This window comes from Phodopus roborovskii, unplaced genomic scaffold, assembly GCF_943737965.1.
Source record: "Phodopus roborovskii unplaced genomic scaffold, PHOROB, whole genome shotgun sequence".
Taxonomy (NCBI): Eukaryota; Metazoa; Chordata; class Mammalia; order Rodentia; family Cricetidae; genus Phodopus; species Phodopus roborovskii.
The window spans coordinates 31876400-31897835 of record NW_026126433.1 but is presented as its reverse complement, the minus strand read 5'-3'; the positions used below and the strand labels follow the sequence as shown (position 1 = coordinate 31897835).

General features: G+C 37.7%; 1 protein-coding gene across 3 annotated transcripts in view; it reads left to right on the top strand.

Moving 5' to 3' along the window:
• Positions 1-21436, top strand: part of Rabgap1l (RAB GTPase activating protein 1 like) — a 569277-nt gene that overhangs the window by 437642 nt on the left and 110199 nt on the right. For all 3 annotated transcript variants that reach the window (XM_051186069.1, XM_051186071.1, XM_051186070.1), the window contains exon 19: positions 3583-3711. In XM_051186069.1, the coding sequence (XP_051042026.1) occupies positions 3583-3711 (129 nt within the window). The remainder of the gene's footprint in view (positions 1-3582; positions 3712-21436) is intronic.

Sequence of the window (21436 nt, the reverse complement as noted above, 5' to 3'; positions counted from 1 at the left end):
GTCTTCTTGCTTGCACTCTCAGTGCCGTTACCACTGGGCAACCTTCTCTAGCCCCTTAACAGCTTTCTTAAGAATTAAGAATATCAGAGAGTGTAGTCATTGTTGTTAACCACAAAATACCATCACCTAAGTACATTTGAGCAAAGCAAAGGTAACTTACCAAATCATTATTCCTTATGTTTGTTTTGGACTTAATAGTGTGTGTGTGTGTGTGTGTGTGTGTGTGTGTGTGTGTGTGTGTGTGTACCTTAACTTACTTCATTTTCAAGATGAGAAAATTTGGGTAACATCCCAAGTTATCCAGAGTTGAAATTAGAATGAATTTATTAAATATTTGCACTTATATTTGATGCCCTTTATGTCATAAGTACCTTCCAGAGATTGGGTGCCAATTCTACATTTCCAATCTTGGACTTTCTTGTTATGTGATTGCCATAGCTCTTTTACTTCTTGGGTTCACTAAGTTATGCAAACCAATGCTAATAGTATTTTCTAATTATTACCATCATCATCATTATTTTGTGTGTATGTGTGTTTATGTGTGTGTGTGAATACACAGATGGCACAGATGGACACCAGATAATAATTTTGTGAAGTTTGTTCTCTCCTTCCACCTTTACGTGTGGGCTAAAGATTAATTAAACTCAGGTTTTCAGGCTTACACAGTGTCCTAGTTAGGATTATTATTGCTGTGATGGAACACCATTACCAAAAAGAAAGTTGGGGAGGAAAGGGATTATTTGGCTTACAATAGCACATTGCTGTTCATTATCCAAGACAATCAGGACAGGAACTCAAAACACAGCAGGAGCCTCGAGACAGGAGCTGATACAGAGGCCTTGGAGGCATACTGCTTACAAGCTTTCTCACCTTAGTAGGCTAAGGTTTACTTAGCCTACTTTCTTACAAAACTCAGACCATCAGCCCAGGGTGCACAATCAATCACAAATTAAGAAACTCTCCTGTAGCTAAATCTTATGGAGACATTTTTTCAGTTGAGGTTTCTGCTTTTCAAATAACTCTATCTTGTATCAAGGTAACATAAAACTGTTCAGTACATATAGCAAATGATTTTGACACAGGACCAACTTATGCTATATAGAGACTCAACCTGAGGTAGGCTACAGCACAACCGTTTTGGGGAGACCTACAAAGAACTGCCTTTGAAACTGTGGCTTTCCCCAAGAACCATATTGATCTACATTGCCATTCCCACCTGACTATATGTCCAAAGTGTGAAGAGAAAGAATTTTTCATTATTGATTCTTTGTCCATATATGTGATCTCAGTGACCAGGCTTGATATTGGGTCTTGTAGATTTAGAAAATCAGGTAGCCATACTACCACTCGATTTCTCCATCTTTTATGACTTAGTTACATTGTGTCTTTAGCAATAGGGTCTTACTCTCAAGCTCTGGATGGTTATCACGAGCACTAGAAATACTCTGTAATGTTTGTGGGTCCATGGAACCACATTGGACAACAACTCAAAAAGAAGTAACCCATTACTGGTACTGGGGGTCTTGTTCACTAGTATGTGGTACCTAATTGGGGTATTGTCCCCTCATTCCAGGGTGACTCTATTTTAAACTTTGTAATATGTGTATAGGTATTCATTTTAGAATGTTTCTGTAGTGCTATCTCCATGTGGCTTTTTCAAAGGGCCTTTAGTGCTAGCTATCCCTCTGCTACTATGACCTCCAACCCATCCCAGTTTCATCCTTCCTGTTCCAATATTTTCTTTTCCTCCTTTATATTACTATATTCTGACTCCCTTCCCTTAAAAGAACCCTTCCTCCCCCATAGGCTCTTACTACTTTTCTAACTGCTATGTATGTTCCAGTTAAAACACAAATCTTTTGTACACCAGGAATACATCCTGGTTCCACTGTCTGAGTTCCCTTAGACTGCTCAGTCCTTCTAGCTGAGACCCATATTCGGGGGTCTGAGTCAGTCCGATACTGGATTCCCAGCTATCAGTCTGGGGGCCTGTTAGCTCCTCCTTGTTCAGGTCAGCTGTCTCTATGTGTTTCTGCAACCTGGTCTTGTCCTCTCCCTCTGCATCTGGATTCTAGTTCGACTCAGTGTTTAGTTATGGGTGTTTGCTTCTGTTTCCAGCAGGTACTAGATGAGGGCTCCATGATGGTGGATAAGTTAGTTGTTGATCTCACTATCCAGGAAGGGCATTTATGGTAGCCTTTCCACAGTTGCTCAAATTGTTAGTTGGCGGCAATCTTGTAGGTCTCTAGACCTTTCTTTAGGTTCAGTTTTCTCTTCAAACCAATAATGGCTCCCCCTTTTATGTTCATATTCTCTCTCTCTCTCTCTCTCTCTCTCTCTCTTCCTCCCTCCCTCCCTCCCTCCTGTCTTCTCTTCCTACCCTGGCTCAATCTCCCTAGTCACATGTGCTTTCCTCTCCTCCCCTTCTCTTTCTCCTACTTCTCTCTCCATTCACTGCCCCTCCCTACTTCCCATGTGCTCTGGGAAAATTGATATTCACATATGAGAGAAAACATGTGGATTAAATGACATCTTTAAAACATTTTATCGTGTGTGTGTGTGTGTGTGTGTGTGTGTGTGTGTGTGTGTGTGTGTGTTTTGAGGTAAGTGTACTAGAACTCACCACACAACCCTACCTGGCCTAAAACTCATGGTGACCTACCCACCTCAGCATCCTTAGTATTGGAATTTCAGGTCTGTGCCAAGGTTCCTTGCTAAAGTATTTACTTTTCATTTTTACTTCTTTCTATGTACCCTTCTTCCTAAATCTTTAGTGTGTATCAGAGATTTTTGTCACAGTTGTTCCTAATCTTTTACTAGAATATTGCAGAAAATACTGCAAAATCTAGAGCAAAAAAAAAAAAAAAATCACCCATGATCCTTTTATCTAGGCAAGCATTTTTGTTTCGTTTCCTTTCCGTATTTTTCCTATGTGCAGATATTCTTACTGATTTCTACATGGTGACTTTTTAAAAAGTGAATTTTACAAACAAGTTTTTAGTAAGAAATCAGTAGTTAAGTGGTGTGCTTCATTTACATGTTCATGGTATTTAGTTGTTGGATCAGTTTCTTGTTTTCTTCCCTTGAGCTGCTGTTGTCATTAGGTGAAAAGCAATTTCCCATTAGGTGTTTATTATGTAACTCTGATGGTCTTTGATTGCTTTGTTTGTGTCTTCAATGAGATTTCTAATGATCTTTATAATTCTCATTAAGGTAAAGTCATAGATAAATCCAGAGTTCACTCATTTTCTTTTGCTTTTGCTTTGTTTTTTTTTTTTTTTTTGTTTTTTTTGTTTTTTGTTTTTTGTTTTTTTCTTCTAGCTTGGTAAGCTTTACTAGGATCCACTATTATAACATCCAAATAATTTGAATTAAATGTTAATTTGTTAATAATTCTCTCTTACATTGCTTTAGGATTTATAATTTCAGCATGTAACATAACAATATGTTCTGAATAGTAGAAATACTAGAAGTATCTTCTAAAGGTATATTCATGAAAATCAACGTTCTTTTTTGTAACACATTTATTTGTATAATGTGTACAGGCTGGTGTGGTCAAGTGTCATGGTGATTGTTTTTCAGACCTCAAAGGAAGATCTCCTGCAGGCTGATTTCGAAGGCGCTTTGAAATTCTTCAGAGTTCAGCTTCCAAAGAGATACCGGGCAGAGGAGAATGCAAGGAGATTGATGGAGCAGGCTTGCAATATTAAAGTAAGATCCATGAACTTACATATGATAATAGTATACTTTGCATGTAGAATAACATAAACATAGCAAATTGTTTTAAACTCCTTGTGTCTGTTGCTGATTTCTGAATGTACTTTAGGGATGTTGTGTACAAATGAGTCTTCCCCCAGACTTTTTTTTTTTTTGTCATCCAGGATGTTGACAGTTGTTCTACCTTTTAGTAAGACTTACAGTGAAAGGTCAATGACTGAGATTGTAATAAAAGGGAAACAAACATTTATCTTCTAGGTGGGGCTCTGGAATGGGCTGCTATAATAGTGGTTTCCATGGCAGCAGACTTGATATTTTAGCTTTTGCCATCTGTTTTAAAATTATTTAGGACAGAGCAAGAAAAATATGCCAAGCAGGACTTTTCCTTTTTCTAAGGTACTTAACAAAGTTTGAGTCTTGATCTGTCTGGAGCCACCTCACATCCACCAAATGACTGTAGCTATGTCTTTGATCAAGCAATTCTTATAAATTAACTTAAATTGAAAGGTATCTCCAGAAAAAATAAAATCTCTAAAAGATTTGGAACCAGTTTGCTAATATCAATACTTATGCCTCCAGAATATATTTATATAACCATGACATAAATATAAATGTGTTTATTAGATTGGCAGACAAGTGTTATGGACCTTATATTATTGCAGAAGAAACAGACTATAAATAATTAACATAATAAATTATTTATGTTAGAAGGTGATTAAGTAGATGTAGAAAATAAGAAAAGGAAAAGGAAAGGTGAGTTGTGTTGATTTTACTAGTATGTAAATGGGAAATGAATGAGACAAAGGATAACTCGTGGACATGTCCGGAGGAATAACGTTCCAGGCAGGGAATAGTCAGTTCAAATGTCCTGAGACCAGCTCAGGCCTTGTGAGTTTAAATGATGGCATGTAGGCCAGTAGAGCTAGAGAGAGTGTATAGAATCAGAATAAAAGTTAGAGCCAGGACTTGTCAATTGCTATATTTAAAATAAAAGTGGGGGCCTTGGCAGGAAAGAATAATTTGTTCTGGGTTCTGAGAAAATCAAATCAGCTATAGTGATGGGTAAGAATGAGTAAAAAGAAGAATGAAAAACACACAGAACCTAAAGTAATCCCATGGGCTGATAGTGACCATCTGAACCAGATTAGTAACAATGGAGAAGAAATAGACTGAAAGTGGCAAAAACCTGGGCAAACCTTGAAATTTTCACTGTGTAAATACAGCTGTAGCAAGACAAGGCAAGCTCACTCTAGATTTTTAACGAGCAAATAAAATGTTTCCATTAATTTAATGGGCTTATTACTTAAGATATAATTATATGACCCTAATAAATAATTAATCTAGCGTTCTTTTAGGTACTATTTCCACTGTAACACTTAAACACAAACAAATGATGGTCTCGCTGTGTAACCTCAGCTGGTCACTATATAGACTAGGCTGGCCTCAAGCTCTCAGAGTTTCACCTGCCTCTTTCTCCTGAGTTCTGGGATTAAAGAGGTGTGACACCATGCCCAGTTTATAGGCTTGTAAAACTTATCTCAATAACAATTTTTATTTTTAAATTCTAACTTATTTTAATAAATTACAAATGCTCCAGAGCACAAATCAATGCTGAAAGTAAATAATTGAATATAAAATTATTTTGTCTTTCAAATGAACCCCATATTTTAAAAGATAATTTTCTAAGTACACCCCCTAAAAAAAAAACAGACCTCTCTAATCTTCATCCCGAATGCTAAGTTTCTAGAGCATTCAAGACTAATTATTTGAACTGAGCATACTAACATATACCTACTTTTGCAACACTTAGGAGGTTGAGGCAGGTGGATTGATTAAATTTGTTTGAAGCCCTTTATCTCAAAACACAGATGGACGGACAGACACGTGTGTGTGTGTGTGTGTGTGTGTGTGTGTGTGTGTGTGCACAAGTGCACGCACATGCACACACATGTACTAATTGGCTGAACTAATGTCAAAATTATGTTTACTTGTAGACTTTGAAGTTGTATTCCAAAGGGCTTGGAACTGTTAACTGAATTTTGTAGGAAGTAAATTTGAAATAGGTTTTAGCTGTTGGTTGTTCAGAGATGTCAAGAGAATTATAGTTACACAGATTATGTTTAGATTACAGTTACTTTAGAAGTCTGTTAAAGTAAAATATTCAGTTCCAAAATACAAACATACACCAGGCCTGGTGACACATATTTTTAACCTTGACACTTGGAAGGCAGATGCAGGTGGATCTCTGTGAGTTCAAGGGCAGCCTGATCAACATACCTAGTTAGGCCAGCCAAGACAACATAGTGAGACTCTGTTTCAAAAAAATAATAAAAGTAACATACAAAAGGCAATGTTAACCTGAAAGAAGGAAGTTAGGGAGGGAAGATGGGGTATTGGGTGCCTATTTTGCACCAGGAACTATGCCAGAGAGCTCCGGAAATAAGGATTCAAATGGAGCCTGGGGGATTAAAAGAGATAAGCAGGCTTGGGGAGGATGCAGAAATCCATAGGTTATACTTAAATGTAGTTCCTGATCAGAGGTTGGGGTGAGGTGTCTGGGGTGTGCACTGGGTGAGGGAATCAGGAGACTGGTAAGGTAAGTGGAAGCCTGGGCTTTAATCTGGGCTTTAACCTAAGGACTCTGGTGAGCACTGAGAGGTCTTGAATAAAAGACAGAAATGACCAGATTTATGTTTTAGAAATGTTGTTCTAGCTGCTGTGTGGAAAAGGCACTGGCAGATGCCTTATTAGATGTTGGCCACAGCACTTTTCAGGCACTGTTGCAGTAGTCAAATGAAGAGTGACTTGATTGATTGGTTTGATCTGGAGAGAGACAGACAGTAGATATTAAAGAGATAGAATCAGCAGACTGGTTAAAGGAGCACTAGGACAGGGGAAGAGTGGCAGTGAAGGTACTCATCATTCCTGTGTTGGCAACTTGATAGAGATCACACTCAGAAAGAAAAAAGAGAATAAAGTGTATGAGTGGATGATAATGAGTTAAGATATGTTGGTTTGCTAGTATATAGCCCTCACTCATATCCAAATAAGCAGTATATCCGGTAGTCAGGTGGATAATGAAGTAAGAGGTGAGCTAAAAATAGGTATTCGAAAGTCATAGCATTAAAACTATGGAGTAAGTGACCTCTCATAAAGAGATACAAAGTGTTCAGAGAGAAGGGTTGAGGATCAATAATTAAGCATAAAAAATGAACTGCAGATAGAAGTAGGCAAAACTAAAATGGCAGGATAAACTCAGAAGAATATCACACGTGAATGTTAAGAATTAGGGCATTGCTATCAAGAAAATATATTTGAGCCCCTGGGTTCCATCCTCAGCACAAGATGAGGAAGATGATGAGGACAAGATAGCCAAGAAGTATCAATGGTGCCTATAAGTCATGTAAGTTACTGAGGACTGGAAAGTGGACTCTGTCCAATACTCAGTGATTGGTATATTAAAGGATGGTCTTAGAGGAAGCAGTTTAGTGGAGTGAAGTATAAGGCAGTCATCTAAAGGATAAATAAGAAGTGAGTAAATGGAGGAATAAAGATGGGTGCTTTCTTTAAATAGTGATAGAGGACAGGAAATGGAAGAGATAGCCAGAAAGGTAGTTAGAGGGTAAATATGAGAGCAAAATGGAAGATGTGCCTAAGATGAATTTGTAGAGTAGAAATGTTGAGTCTCTAAATGCTTAAAACCTTAATGATACTTAATTTTTTACAATGAGCATTTGGAATTTAAAAAAGAATATGAGGCTGAGGAAAAGCAAGTATGCTCTTCAAACTCACAGAGCTTTCAGTGTTGTAAGAAAGATGTTCATAAGATAACCACGTTAATAATAAAGTTATGGGGATGGGACTATAACTGTAGAGTGCTTGCCATTGTCCTAGTTACTTCCTCATATGTACGATAGAATACCCAAGCAGAAGCAACTTAAAAGAAAGAAGGATTTATCTTAGCTTCTAGTCTCAGAGAGATACAGTCCACCATGACACAGCAGCAGGAAGAAAGGCATGCAGGTAGGAACCAGAAGGATGAATGGTCACATTTCATCCACACTCAAGAAGTAAGAGTGGAGGCAGGAAGTGGGGCCATGCTATAAAGTCTCAAGGCCCATGCCCAGTGACCTACTTCCTTCAGCAAGTCTTCACTTCCTAGAAGTTCACAACCTTCTCAAGCATCACCACTAGCTGGGGGCCAGGTATTCAGACACACAAGCCTATGGGGAACATTTTACATTCAAACCACCTCTAACATACACTAAGCTCTGAATTCAAGCTCTAGTACATAAACCAGGTGTGGTAGCATATATCTATAACCCCAGGCAAAAGTCATCTGCAGCTGCACAATGATTTCTAGGCTATCATGGGATATGTGAGTCTCTATACCAAAAACAAAACAAACAAAAAACAACAACAAAGATAGATATATGAGAGCAAAGAAAACAAACCTGATTTTTTTTTTTTTTTTTTTTTTTTTTTTTTTTGGTTTTTCAAGAAAGGGTTTCCTTCTGTAGCCCTGGCTATCCTGGAACTTGCTCTGGCCTCAAACTCACAAAAATCTGCTTGTGTCTGCCTCCCGAGTGTTGAGATTAAAGGTGTACTTCACCACCACCAGTCCACAAACCTGATTTTAATCAGTAATTTAGGGAATGTTTTCTTGAACTGAGATAATAGAGGCATTCCAGAGTGGGGGAATCTTGTGTACAGAGCATGTCAAAGTGGAGATTAAAATAGCTTTTAGAAACCAAGAGAGGACCAGTGTGACTTAGTGCAGAATTATGAGGATATAAGAGACCAAATTCTCTCCACCTGACAATAGAGAGGGACCCACAGAAAGAGAAAAGTTGAAGATTCAATAAGGAAAAAGAAGTACATCAGCAGTGAAGGGCCTGCAAGGAAATAGAGTCATCTTAGAAGAATAGGCCTTTCTTCCATTGCAATAGGGAAAAATAAGCAAGGGATTATGAGTAAAGGCCATTGTACAGTTTAGTGAGGAGGAAACAGGAGTTGTTCCATCAGATGCTCTGTGTTATTTCTGTTAAGCAGGACCTAAAATGAAGGGACTATAGTAGAGTAAGACGTCTGAAGCACGTGGAAAAACAAACTTTTAGGCATTGTAGAAAAATAAAAGAATTGCTGGACTGTGTGATTAAAGATAATGAATCTGTATTAGCAAAAAATCTAAATGTTTTGTGGTTTTTCTAGAAACCTTGGACAGTATGAATGTATGTTTGGAGAAAGGAAAAGTTATTTCAACCTTAGTTGAGGTTTGTCAGCATGAGGCAAAGAAATGGTAATGTCCCTTTGGATAAGGGGACAAGAGGAAAGAGAAAAGCATCCCTGATTTGCAGCTCCTACCAATTTTTATGGTGTAAATACTCCTGCTCCAACTAATTTTAATCTACCAGTATTAATAGCCACATCACTTAATTTCCAAATATTGGCAGTTATTCACCTATGCTGATAGCTGCTGTCTCCAGCTCCTTCAAAGGTCAAGAAGATGAGGCTAGTGGCAGGAGATTGGTCAACATAATGGATACTGAAGTCTCATTAAAAAGAAACTGAAGACAGACTAAATGCCTAGAAAAGGAAGACAACAAAGAACTGTTGAACTCCATGAATAGAAAGAATAGTAACTGTAGACAGAGTTGACTAAATGATGTATTTGTAGTTACTCAAGAAATAAAATTTTTTTTCAAAAATTCTTAAAGGTAGTTTTCTGATACCATTAAATAATTTGGTTTTCAGCTCAAGTTAATTGGTTGCAATAATACCATGCTAGTTGCTGTTGGCATTCCAGGCCAGCTACTATTATATTTGTCTCTTTGTCCTAACAATGGGACCCTCATTGCTTCTGGTTTGTAATGATCACATGTCCAAAACTTTTACATATGTAAGGGAGAATAAGCAAGAAAGACAGAGGTAAATTAGTCTGTGGGGAGTGAATGAGGAGGCCCCTTTTGGCTAACCAGAAAATCCTAACCTGGACTGTGCTTATACACCAGAATTATCATCCTGTACCAATGGCAAGATGTTACCATGGTAACTGATTGCCTCAGAATATTCTCAACTATGTTCTAGTTTAATTACCTATGCACTGAGCTATTCAATTTCCAGTCTTCCAAAATAGATGAATACAATTTGATCTTACCCTTCATAAACCTCTATTTTAATGATAGTAGTGAATTCCTTTACCTTTTTTCCCCCTATGAGAACTCCATCCATATTTGTATCCATGGATTTTAATTCATCTGAGAATTAAATAACTTCATTCTAGAGCAAAAATATAAAGAAAATTAATATTTAGGTCAATTTGCTTCTAAGTTCTTCATGCTGTTTGCTATTTATCATTAGCCCCTGTTGTTGTATGTGAATAAAAATGTACTCTCCTAAATAGAGATTTCCTTTGAATTATCAGAAGCCACATAGAAGCTTTGGTAATTCTGAGGATACACATTCTCTATCCTTATGTGCAATATTGAAGAGGTTCTTTTATTATTTTTATTATTTTTTTTTTTATTTCATGAAAGTATGTCTTGTGTTCTTTTTCTATAATGATGTTTCTGTAACATGGACAAACACCCTTGGACCATTTGAGACATTTTGTTTAAAACTCCATAACCCCTTGCTGGAGAAGTGTTCATTACATTTTCAGATACAGCAATGTAATCATTAGTAACTGATAATGAAATAATTTATCAACACATTTCTTTTTTTTTTTTCTTTTTTTTGAGACTTCAAAATAGAGTTCCTAATCCTCATTGCCCATTGCACCGCAGAGGTGGGGCATTGTTTTGTTTTGTTTCCCCAAGAAGCAAGGAGCAGGTAAATGTTGGATGTTGTCTGAAATGATTGAAGATGTAGAAGACAAACCCCAGCTGTGTGGCACCAGGCACCTTTTCTTAGAAAGCTCAGGCTTTATGCTATTCTTAAGTGATTACCAGGCATGAATCCTTTGTTTGATTCTGCATTTCATCTTTACCCTTGTGCCTACTTCTGCCAGTTCATTAAAAAGAAAGCCATGGAGACATTTAAAATTTAACTTGATGGGTGAACTGTGCATTCTATCATGAATTATTCTACATATACACCTTTAAATGCTCTTTCCCCACAGAAAATTATATAAACAAACCCCCCAAAAATGGCTTTTATATGGTTGTTTCTTCTTTAGAAGAAAAAATAGTAAACCATAGGAATACTGTTTTATACCAATATGTACAAATCCAGATTGGTACTATGTTCTCCCTGCACGTAATTAACAAGAAAAAGGAACACTGGAATTGCTTTCTTATCTAGTAGTTTCCCTGTTTCTAGAAACTTTATTTTGCTTACATCTTATTCTCTTCTCGTAATCTTTGAAAGCCTCAGTAAGATTAATGGTTGTGCTTTAAAAGGGAGTCTTTCTATTTCTTTATATACCATTCTGAAGTGTTAAACTAGTTATTATAATTTATATTTACCAATGCTGCAGAGTAGACTTAGGACTTTTCTTTAATTGAGAACACTAGGTAATTTTCCCATAACTATTTATGATAAAACCCATGCTTCTTTGAGTTATGTATTTATTCTCCTGTTTTATTTCCTATTAAGATTATATTTTAATTGTGCTTAATAATTTGGCTTGGGAATCTGATTTGTACAGAAAAATAAATATAGTATTCTTTTGTCTTCTGTAACTTTCTCATTGTAAATAATTTGATTTTGTTCTTTTAGTTAGAAATAAAAATAAAATCAAATGTCTTATTATTTAGACTAAGTTAGTTTAAGAAGGCAGTGACTTTGGTTCCTGGGAGCTCAGTAAAGATGTTCCTCAACTTAAGATGAGATATATGCATATGAGTCCATCATAAGGTTGCAAATATCATTAAACAAAAAAAGACAAATCTGGAATACTTAACCTACTGAAACAAACATAGCTTAACAGCATACTAAACTGTAGAATACAGCTTTTTTGCCCTTTGATTCTTTGGCCAGCTGAGAGTGCATTATGGGAATTTAACACATACCACTCACTAGGGTAAAGGTCAAATTTAAAATTCAAAACTGTAAACATGGTTTCTACTGAATATGCATTGCTTATATGCCACACACAGTACAATTGAAAAGTAGTTTCAGTTTAATCAATCTAAATTGGGATCTGTCTGTAGTACAGACAGCCACAGTGGTTTCAGGTATCAGTGCCTCTACTTAGATACAAAACTTGATTACATTGTATTTACTATGCTATTATTTATATTCTCATTTCCCTAAGTCTTCTATCCATTTGACATTTCTCTGGCATCTGAATCTAGTACCTTGGATAGCTACTTATTATGTGTATGAATAGTTCTAGCCTGCATATGTGCTGCATAAACTTATATTCAGGTCAACTATTCATACACATAAAAGAATAAATCTAAAAAATTTTAATTGTAAAGAAAATAGGAGGCAGGACCTGATTGGGGAAAGTATGTGACCAGGGGTAGGCCCTTGGAAGATGTGTTTGTTCCTGCCCCTCTTCTCTGGTTGCTGTGAGGTAGGACATTCTGTTCCACCATGCTTCTGCAGCTGTAACTAATCATCTGCTGCAGAATTAGCTTAGAGTCAACAGAACCAAGTTTTGTGGATGAGCATCTTCAAAACTATAAACTGAAATAGATTCCCTCTCATGTTGTTTGGTCATAGCAAGGAAAAACCTAAAATATTGCTTAAGGGACTGCCCGCCCCATTTATAGCATGTAGTTCTCTGTCTTTTTCAAGATCTTACTGGGGAGTCGGAGGGTTGATCAATGTATTGTAAAGGAATCTCAGAATACAAACCACTCAAAGAGGTGTCACAGCTAACTAATGGAATCTTCTGCTACTCAGTTCAACACCTGTTTCAGTGTTGTCTTTGTGTATTTTATGCTCCTTCCAGGCACAGCACAATCCCCTGTTATTCCTTACCTGAGGATCACTGCACTCTCTACTACCTCTTGATACTTTTGTCCTAAAAAAAGTTTGGGCTAAAATTTCTCACATGTATTTGTTTTATAAAGTTCCACTTAAAAGCAAATAAACCACTAAAGAAAAAAGTCCCCTCCTCTCTCTGTCTCTTTACCTCCCCCACCCCTGTACTTTGTCTTTCTCTCTCTTTACACCTCCCTCATCTCTCCCTTAGTTTCTAGTGTCTGACAGCTACCATTTTTATGTTTGTATGCATTTGCTTTTACTATGATGGCCATAACAAGAATCTTATACAGCCTGGGAGTCTCAAGCAACAGAAATTTATTTCCCTAAAGTCCTGGAGACTAGATGCCTAAGATCAAGGGATCACCAGAATTGGTTTTTGAGAGGACTCTTTCAATGGCACACAGTGGTCAACTTTTTGTACCTTCATGTGACCTCCTCTTGTCTGTATGTTCTGTGTCCTGACCTCTTTTTACCAGAATACAAGTCACTTTAGATTAGGAAACACCTTGTTTGAATTTGATTCCTCTGTAAAGGCTTTATGTTCAAAAACATTCAGACATACTGGACAGTTATAGCTTTAAAACATAAATTTGCCGATAGCCTTCCTTTCATCAGTTGAATATAATTGTCTTCTTGATTTCTCTGGACATACTCTTCTATATCTGAGCATGAGTCTTACTTAGCAGCTCTGAGCTGTACCTCCAATATCTGCTAACACATGCTAGTTTCCTATTTTTGTCAGCATATGCAAGTTCTCCAATTTTCTCTCATACCCTCGGATTATCTGAAAGATCCTACTTTTTCACAACTCCACCCCCACTTCTATCAGCCCACTTGCTTGGCAGAGAATTTCGCTAGCATGTGTGTTAGCTGAAAGTTTGAATTTACCTCAGTGCCCTCTACTATTGTGACTTTCCTGCATAAACTTATACAGTACTGAATACCTCATACAAATCCCCCAGTTCCTTTCTTTACCTGAAAGAGGGACAGTGAATTTTACAAGTAAATGTCTCAGCACAACATCCAGTGGAAGAAGAAAGCCTATATTGTACTTTAATAGAATGAGTATTTTAAGCAAGGATATGGTTTGAATAAAATGTTTCACCCAATTTTAGAGTAGCCATTGTTTTAAAAGTTTGTGGCAGACATTATTCACAAAAAGGGAGATTTTGAAGAAGGCTGTCTGATGGGGTAGTATTATCTGGGAACGTTCAGAATTTATAATTTCCCACTGCTGGCATTGTTGTCTGGACTCTGGTAGTTGTCTTGTACTCATCTCTACCTTTACTTCCTGTCTTCTCCAGTTTTCTCTACATACTACCTCCTATGTGCACATTAGGCAGGTTCTCTCCCACTTGGGCATCCCCAGTCTAGGGGGGAAACTCATCTGATCACTCCTCAGGGCAGGGAAAACTTCTGAGGGATATCCTCTCACATCATTCAGTTTACTCTCAGTCCACACCAGGATGCCATGCTCTTGTCACAAACTGGCTCTTCTACCTAGAATACTTCCTTCTGTAGAGTTCCTGGAGAAAATAAGAATTTTGGAGGCAGATCCATTAAAGTTTGATGCTGTCTCTAGTTCTTACTGACTAAGGGATCTTGAGACAGTTACTTAAACATGATGAGTTCCTAATTGTGAAATAAGGACAATGCCAACCACACAGGAGATTGTTAGAATTAATTAAGTTAAACAGATATGTGAAGTGCTGGTTTGGTTATTTTCCTATTTCTTCCCATAGCCATGTGGTCAAGCAAACCCATTTACTTTTTAAGACCAGATCATATGCTGCCCTGTCTGGGAACCTAGACTGTTATTAGACTGTTATTTATTCTGACTACAGTTCCTTCATGAGACCCACGAGGGGGTAAGAATGTGTTTTCCTGGAGCCATGTTAGTAGAATTCAAGATTAGTTTTCCTGCTTACCAGCTCTGGCAGGTCTCTTAGGCTCATCATTTCAGTTTTCTCTTCCATAAAAATGAAGATGATAAAGAAGATTACTGTACAGATTACACGAGAGTTCTATAGGCAAGAAAGAAGCATTGCAGAAAGAAGTGTGTAGAATTTAGCATTTAATATTACTATAATAGTTTTGAGTCAGTCTGTCTCATGGCAAGGGATTGCAGTTCTATCTTGCTTCTCGTAGATTGTATGTCTAACCTAACATCTACAATAGTTAGAAGTACACCTACTACTTGTTGATACTTATTTGTTTAACAAATCCTATTTGTAAGATATAAAGAATCTTGAGCTTCATATTTTCCATGAAAAGATTGATGTTTGCCTTTTGGTAAAATCAAGGGTAATTTTTCCTGAATATCATGGTGGAAATATTTAGAATAACCCCCCCTCCCACGTTCCATGTGTAATAGTGAATGGCACTCTATCCTTATTTGCTATAGAAATGTAAAATAAAAAATGAGATTAGGGTCTGGAGATGTAACATGTTTGGTAGCCTCGTATGTATGAAGCCCTGGGATAGATCCTCACCATTACATAAACCAGGAATGGTGATGCATGCCCGCAATCCCAGCATGTAGGAGTAGAAACAGAAGTTTAATTTGGTCATCCTTGGTTTCATGGTGAACTTGAAAGTAACCTGGGCTACATGACTTTTGTTTTTTGAGTATGTATGTGTATAAGTATGTATGTATGTGTGTGCATATATATATATATATATGTATGTGTGTGCATGTGGATATGCATGTATGCACGTGTAAGCTAGAAGACAACCTTGGGTATCATTTCTCAGAAGCTGGCCACCTTGCTTTTTGAAGTAGAGTCTTTCATGAGCCTGGAACTTAACAATTAGGCTAGTCTGGTTAGCCAACAAGCCCACTTGCTTCCACCCCTCCCCCAACCCCCAAGCACTCAGAGTACAAGCATGCACCACCTAACCAGCGTTTTTACATGTATTTTGGTTATCAAAATCAGGTCCTCATGTTTGCATATCAAGCATGTTACCAGCTAAGCTGTCTCTCTAGTCTTTAATGATTTTTATCAGAAACTAACCCAGAACCTGCTATAAGAGAACGAGGAGTTGGAGTGGAAACATGAGATTATATAATGTATTATCAGTTTAGAGAAGGATATGGTTGGAAATAGGAAACAACAATTGTTTAGCATTAACTTTGTAATGATAATATAGTAGTTATATCCTGGATGGGTTTTTTTGTTTGTTTTGATTTGTTTTATTTTTTTGTTTTTGTTTTTGGAAGCTTAGTATATTTATCATTTGATCACCAAAATAATGTCATAAAGTGGGTATTCTCACTGACACAATTTTATAGATTGACAAGGAATGTTAAATCCCTAGCAAAAGCTACTTGGCTAATAAACAACAGAGCCAAATTTAAATCTAGGCCATGTAGTTCCAGCATCTGATTTGCTATCTCTCTCAGGCTTTTGTTTGTATTTATCTGAGCCTGCAGTGCATAATTATGGAAAAAAGTCAGCTTTTCAACTTTGTTTAATAATATCAGTATTTATCAATCACTTAATGTATTTAAAACTACTCTAATGCAGCAAGATTATGTTGTTATATAATTTATTCTTCATTAATTAATATTTAACATTTATTATGTCCTACTGTTTCAGTTGGCAGAATGCTTAACAGTGGTGACAGAAAACATCCCTGTTTTCCTGAAGTTTGCAGGGCAACAGAGAAGACACATAACACAAAATCAGTGTACACTATTATAAATCATGATAAAAGGAAGGGAAAGAAGAGTTTGTTAACAGACAAAAATAATAATGTAATCTAATTTAGATTGAGGAATGAAGAAAAATAAACCTTTCTGAAAAGGCGGCATTTTAAATTTAAGTCCCAAAAGATTACTAGGATCTCATCAGCTGAGGATGAGTTAAGAACATACCAGAGGTCCAGGAGGGTGACTCAATGGGTGAAGGCCTTGCCTGAGCTCCACACCAGGAACCCACACGATTACAGGAGAGAACTGACTTCTACAAGTTTTCCTCTGACCTCCACACATACACCCATGGCAATATGGATGTGCCTACCTCACCATCAACCTCCCCCCATACAAACAAAATGAATAAATAAATGGAGAAAACTTAAACTCATTACTAGAGTAATTTTTTCCTTGTAAATAAAAGATTTTGGAGTCAGCTGGATTCTTTTGTCTAGACAGATGAATGCCTTTAAGCAGACCAAGCTATAGAAGAAGAGAAATGTATCACAGAGAAGAACAGAATTTCCAGAATTTTCTAGGAGAGCATGAAATAGATATAAAAACAATACTGGAACCATGAAATGATGAGAAAGGAACAGTTTAAAAACTGCCTGTCTTAGTTGCTGGACTAGCATATGCCTACCTTACTATCCCTTGGGAGACTGAAGCAGGAGTGTCATAACTGGGAGATCAATGTGGGCTGTACAAAAGAACTGCTAGAGTCAGCAGGTACTTGATGCCAAGCCTGACAACCTGAGTTTGAATCCTCAGGACCTACATAATGAAAGGAGAGAACCAACTCCTACAAGTTGTCCTTTGATTGCAGTACTCACACCCTGATACACATATAGATGCACACATGCACAATGAATCAATTAAACATGGATTTAAAATTTCAAAAAAGAAACCACCTTCCTTATTTTGGATACTAAGGATTAGAATGTGCTGTTAATCTGCTTAGTTGACTCCCCATGGGAGGCCTTATCCTCTCTGAGGAGTAGAGAGGGGTGGGGGGAAGGTGGGACTAGCCTGAGGACTGAAGGAGGGGGGGCGGGGAAGGGGGATAACGACTGTTGGGATGTAAAATGAACAAAAATTTTAAAATAGAAAAAAGAATGTGCTGTTATCAAGCATATCAGTGGGGCTCAGAAGAACTCATCCTTTGATCAAAGAGGGTACTGTAAGATTGTGAGGTAATGATGGAGAGTGTAAGAACTGGCTAGAAGTAAATTCCAGATTCTAAGTGGCAAAAATAAGAGCATCATTCTTCTTCCTTCAGAATCACACATGTGTGCTAGGAGAACAAAACAGAAAGAATATAGCTCTCATCTTCAAAGAGAGTAGGAGATGTATGCAGCTCCAAACTCCATAACATGTCAAAGGGCAGAGAAATACAGTTGATAAACATGCCCACAGCCATGTATCTCAGGCAAAGATGACAGAATTCTCAGAGAAGCAAAACCAGCAATGTCTACAGGAGCATCTTAGGTCTTGAGTATTCTTAAAGAAGCTTGATGGGCTCAATGAATACTCATCCAAATAACATTAAAAATAAGACCAGAGGTGGTGGCACATGTCTTTAATATCAGCACTCAGGAGGCAGAGGCAGGCATATTTCTGTGAGCCTACAAAGTGAATTCCAGGACAGCCAAGGCTACACAGAGAAACCCTGTCTCAAAAAACAATAAACAAACAAACAATAAAGACCAAAAAAGTGAGACTGTATCTGGAAAATAAAACTTAAGGGTGAAGATTGCTTCAAAGCAATAGAATAAAGTGAAGAATACACCAAATAGTGACAGAAGTATTAATTCATTAATCATGTCATTGATAATTCTGTAGTAAAAGGCTGCATGCCAGTACATAAAATGTCTTTATCACTGATTGAGATCCCAGTATGGAAGGGTAATAATTTATATGATATGATAAGAATGCTACTTGAAAGAAGGCCGGCTGGTGTTTGAAGCCCAGTAATCATTTTATCTGTCACACTCTACCTACCTGGCACTGAGCTGTGTTTTCTGTATAGGTCATGCTTCGTAGATTATGGCTTAAAAAAAAATTCAACCCAGTGGGCACAGTTTCAGAAATAAAGGTGTTTCCTGGGATAGTTGTGTGAAGTGAGCTTCTGAGAGCCATGTTCCTGAGACCATTCAAAGGCCAGCTTTGCCTCAGTGCCCAGCCCTGGCTCTGGTAGATAGTTTCCAGAGGTGTTGGTTAAACTTTAAGGAGCAGAGGGAGGGGTGATATCAGTGACTCCCTGTGATACTTGCTACTCAGCCACATTTGGGAATTTTTTCGTGTATGTTTGTCCTCTGAATGATGTTTTTTCTAGGGCAGATACAAAACCAGCTGCTATCTGAAACCCCCACCTCATCACAGATGTGTTTGGTTTGCTGCTCAATGACATGCAGCCACAAAAGATAAAGTCTGTGGATGAGATTCTGGGGAGTACAGTGATTGTCATGTTGTAATTGAGTTTTTCACAGAAGCCTGTGCTTTGGAGAAGTATTATAAAAAGGTGACATGCTACACATTCTATTTCTGTGTGTCATATATGTGCCCTTGCACATGCATATGCAAGCCAGAAGTGGATGTTAGGTGTCCTTCTCTGTCATTCTGCAGGTTTAAGATAGGTTTAAACCCACTACTCAGGAGGCAGAGGTAGGTGGATCTCTGATTTGATGACACCCTTGTCCACAGAGTGAGTTCTAGGACAGCCAGGGCTATATAGAGAAACTCTGTCTTAAAAAAAAAAAAAAAAAAAAAAAAGTGTGTGTGTGTGTGTGGGGGGAATCTCACACACCCTGATACTCACTCAGTGATACCTCTTATGACATACTTTCTACATGGATACTGTAGGTCAAACTCATGTCCTCATCCCTGTTTAGCAAGCAGTTACACACTGAGCCATTTCTCTTGTCCCATATTTCCATCCCACATAAATCTCTGTATTTTTCATGGTTCAAACATGGAGCACATGCTCTTTTTTTTTTTTTTCACCCCTCATTGACTCATTAATGAATTGCTTGCTGGGAAAGAAACAGCACACTTCTAGGTCCCATACATATGTACTGAGGCTAAATAACGTCACATAGGAGTACTCCTATTGCTAAAACACTAGGGGAAGGGAGCTACTATGTTTTATTAAGCAGGGACCTTTCATTCTTAAAAGTGAGATGATTCCTTTAGAAGCCATATGCACTGCCAAAGGGAATTAGGACCAAGACATGTTTTGGGGGAATAGATGCCAAACGCCCATCTCACCTGATGATTACTGTTCTAATATTTTCCATTAGCTACTTTCAGCTCAGGAAATAGATTAGACCCTTAATGGCCTATGCAACCAGGAAATGAGCAACATATTCATAGATTCCACCAGTGAATTTGAAATAAAACTTCCTGTCTTTTAAAAATGAATGCTTCTGCCTGGAGAGATAGCTCATTGGTTAAGCATACTTACTGCTTTTTCAGAAAACCCTAATTCAATTTCCAACATCCACAAGAGGCAGCTCATAACCATCTGTAACTCCAGCTCCAGGAGATCCAACATCTCTGGCTTCCACATACAGGCATGCACACACCTACACATAATTAAAAATATGCCTTTGAAAAATCGAAAAAATTATTACTTTAGTATACTCAGTGTAAGGGCACCCCTCACCCCAACATGTTATAAAATAATTAATGTTCCTTTCTTAGGCCAGCTCTTTTAGAATACTTTCCATACAATATTTTTAATAAAAGAATATAAACATAAAGTAACATTTTTAGAGGAACCTTGATTTTACATACTAAGTATAACGTATCAACTTACCATTAAGCCTAGACCCTATGTTCTGTAGTAGTAGAGAACATTCCATATCTTGTTCTTGCTGCAGTATGCAGGAAGTATGACCCAGGACAGCTGTGTGGATACTCTGATGGCCCTGTTGGGGCCATCTTAGTCTCACCTTATTTTGTGCGAAGAGCTTAGCTATGTTCTGTGAGAAGCATTAAGAATAACTGTCTTATACACTCCAAACACAAGTCATGCTTTTAGCTTTCCTTGGGGCCTTAAGAGCCAACAAGGCTGGCCAGTTCCCATCCAAAGTTTGCCACAGCAGCTCTGTGGTTTGGAAACGATGATATAAGCAGTTGAGTTAGAGGATATCAGAGGGCTTGTCCAGCTCTTTTATCACACAAGTCATTTCTTCAATTCCTAAATTCTGCCTCTACAGCCTTGTTTTCTATACCTAAGACAAAACTCTTGGGAAGGGCAAGATTTAAATGACATAAGGTTTTGAAAAGAAAAGTTCAAGTCAGAGTCCTTTAAAAACCCACAAAGGATGTTTTTTGAAAAGGTGTTTGGCCCCCATGTGTGTAGACAAATACATGTATTTGTATTGTATTATGAATTTTATATTATTGCTATAGGCCATTGATAAAAATTGTGATAGGTTGTGGAAATAACTACATGTATGTCATTATTACTGCTTATTGACTCACTCTTACCAGACAATTGGACCTTGGCAAAAAAAAAAAAAAAAAAATTCTTTGGTCAGAGGTATTATTATTATGATGGGAAAACAAATCAGAAAAGCACCCAAAATATGCCAGCATCTGGTAACAAGTGCCAAGTTCAATTGAATAAGCAGTTCTATTTGAATAAGTTGAGTATGGCTGGTGACTTAGTCCTGTTGATGAGCACGTGACCAGCAAGTGTGAACTGCCAAGTTTGATTCCTGGCATATGGAGTTTCATACTAGCTTGGGGGCAGTCTGTAGCAAGACCCTGTCTCAAAAAGAGGAAGGGGAAGTCTGGGAATGTAGCTCATTGTGTAAAGCACTTGTCATGCAAACATGAGGACCTGAGTTCAGATCCTAGAAATTTGGATAAAGCCAGATAGCAGCACTGTAATCCCTGTGCTTCTGTGGTGAGATGGGAGGTGGAGACAAGAGAGCCCCAGAAGCTCACAGGCAGCTTGCCTGCTGCACACATCAATGATTGATCAAGAGACCTCAGTTGGTGGAAGGTGAAGACTGACACCCAGGGATGTTTTGTGATCTTCATGCATGTGCTGTGTGACATGTATATAAACGCGCGCGC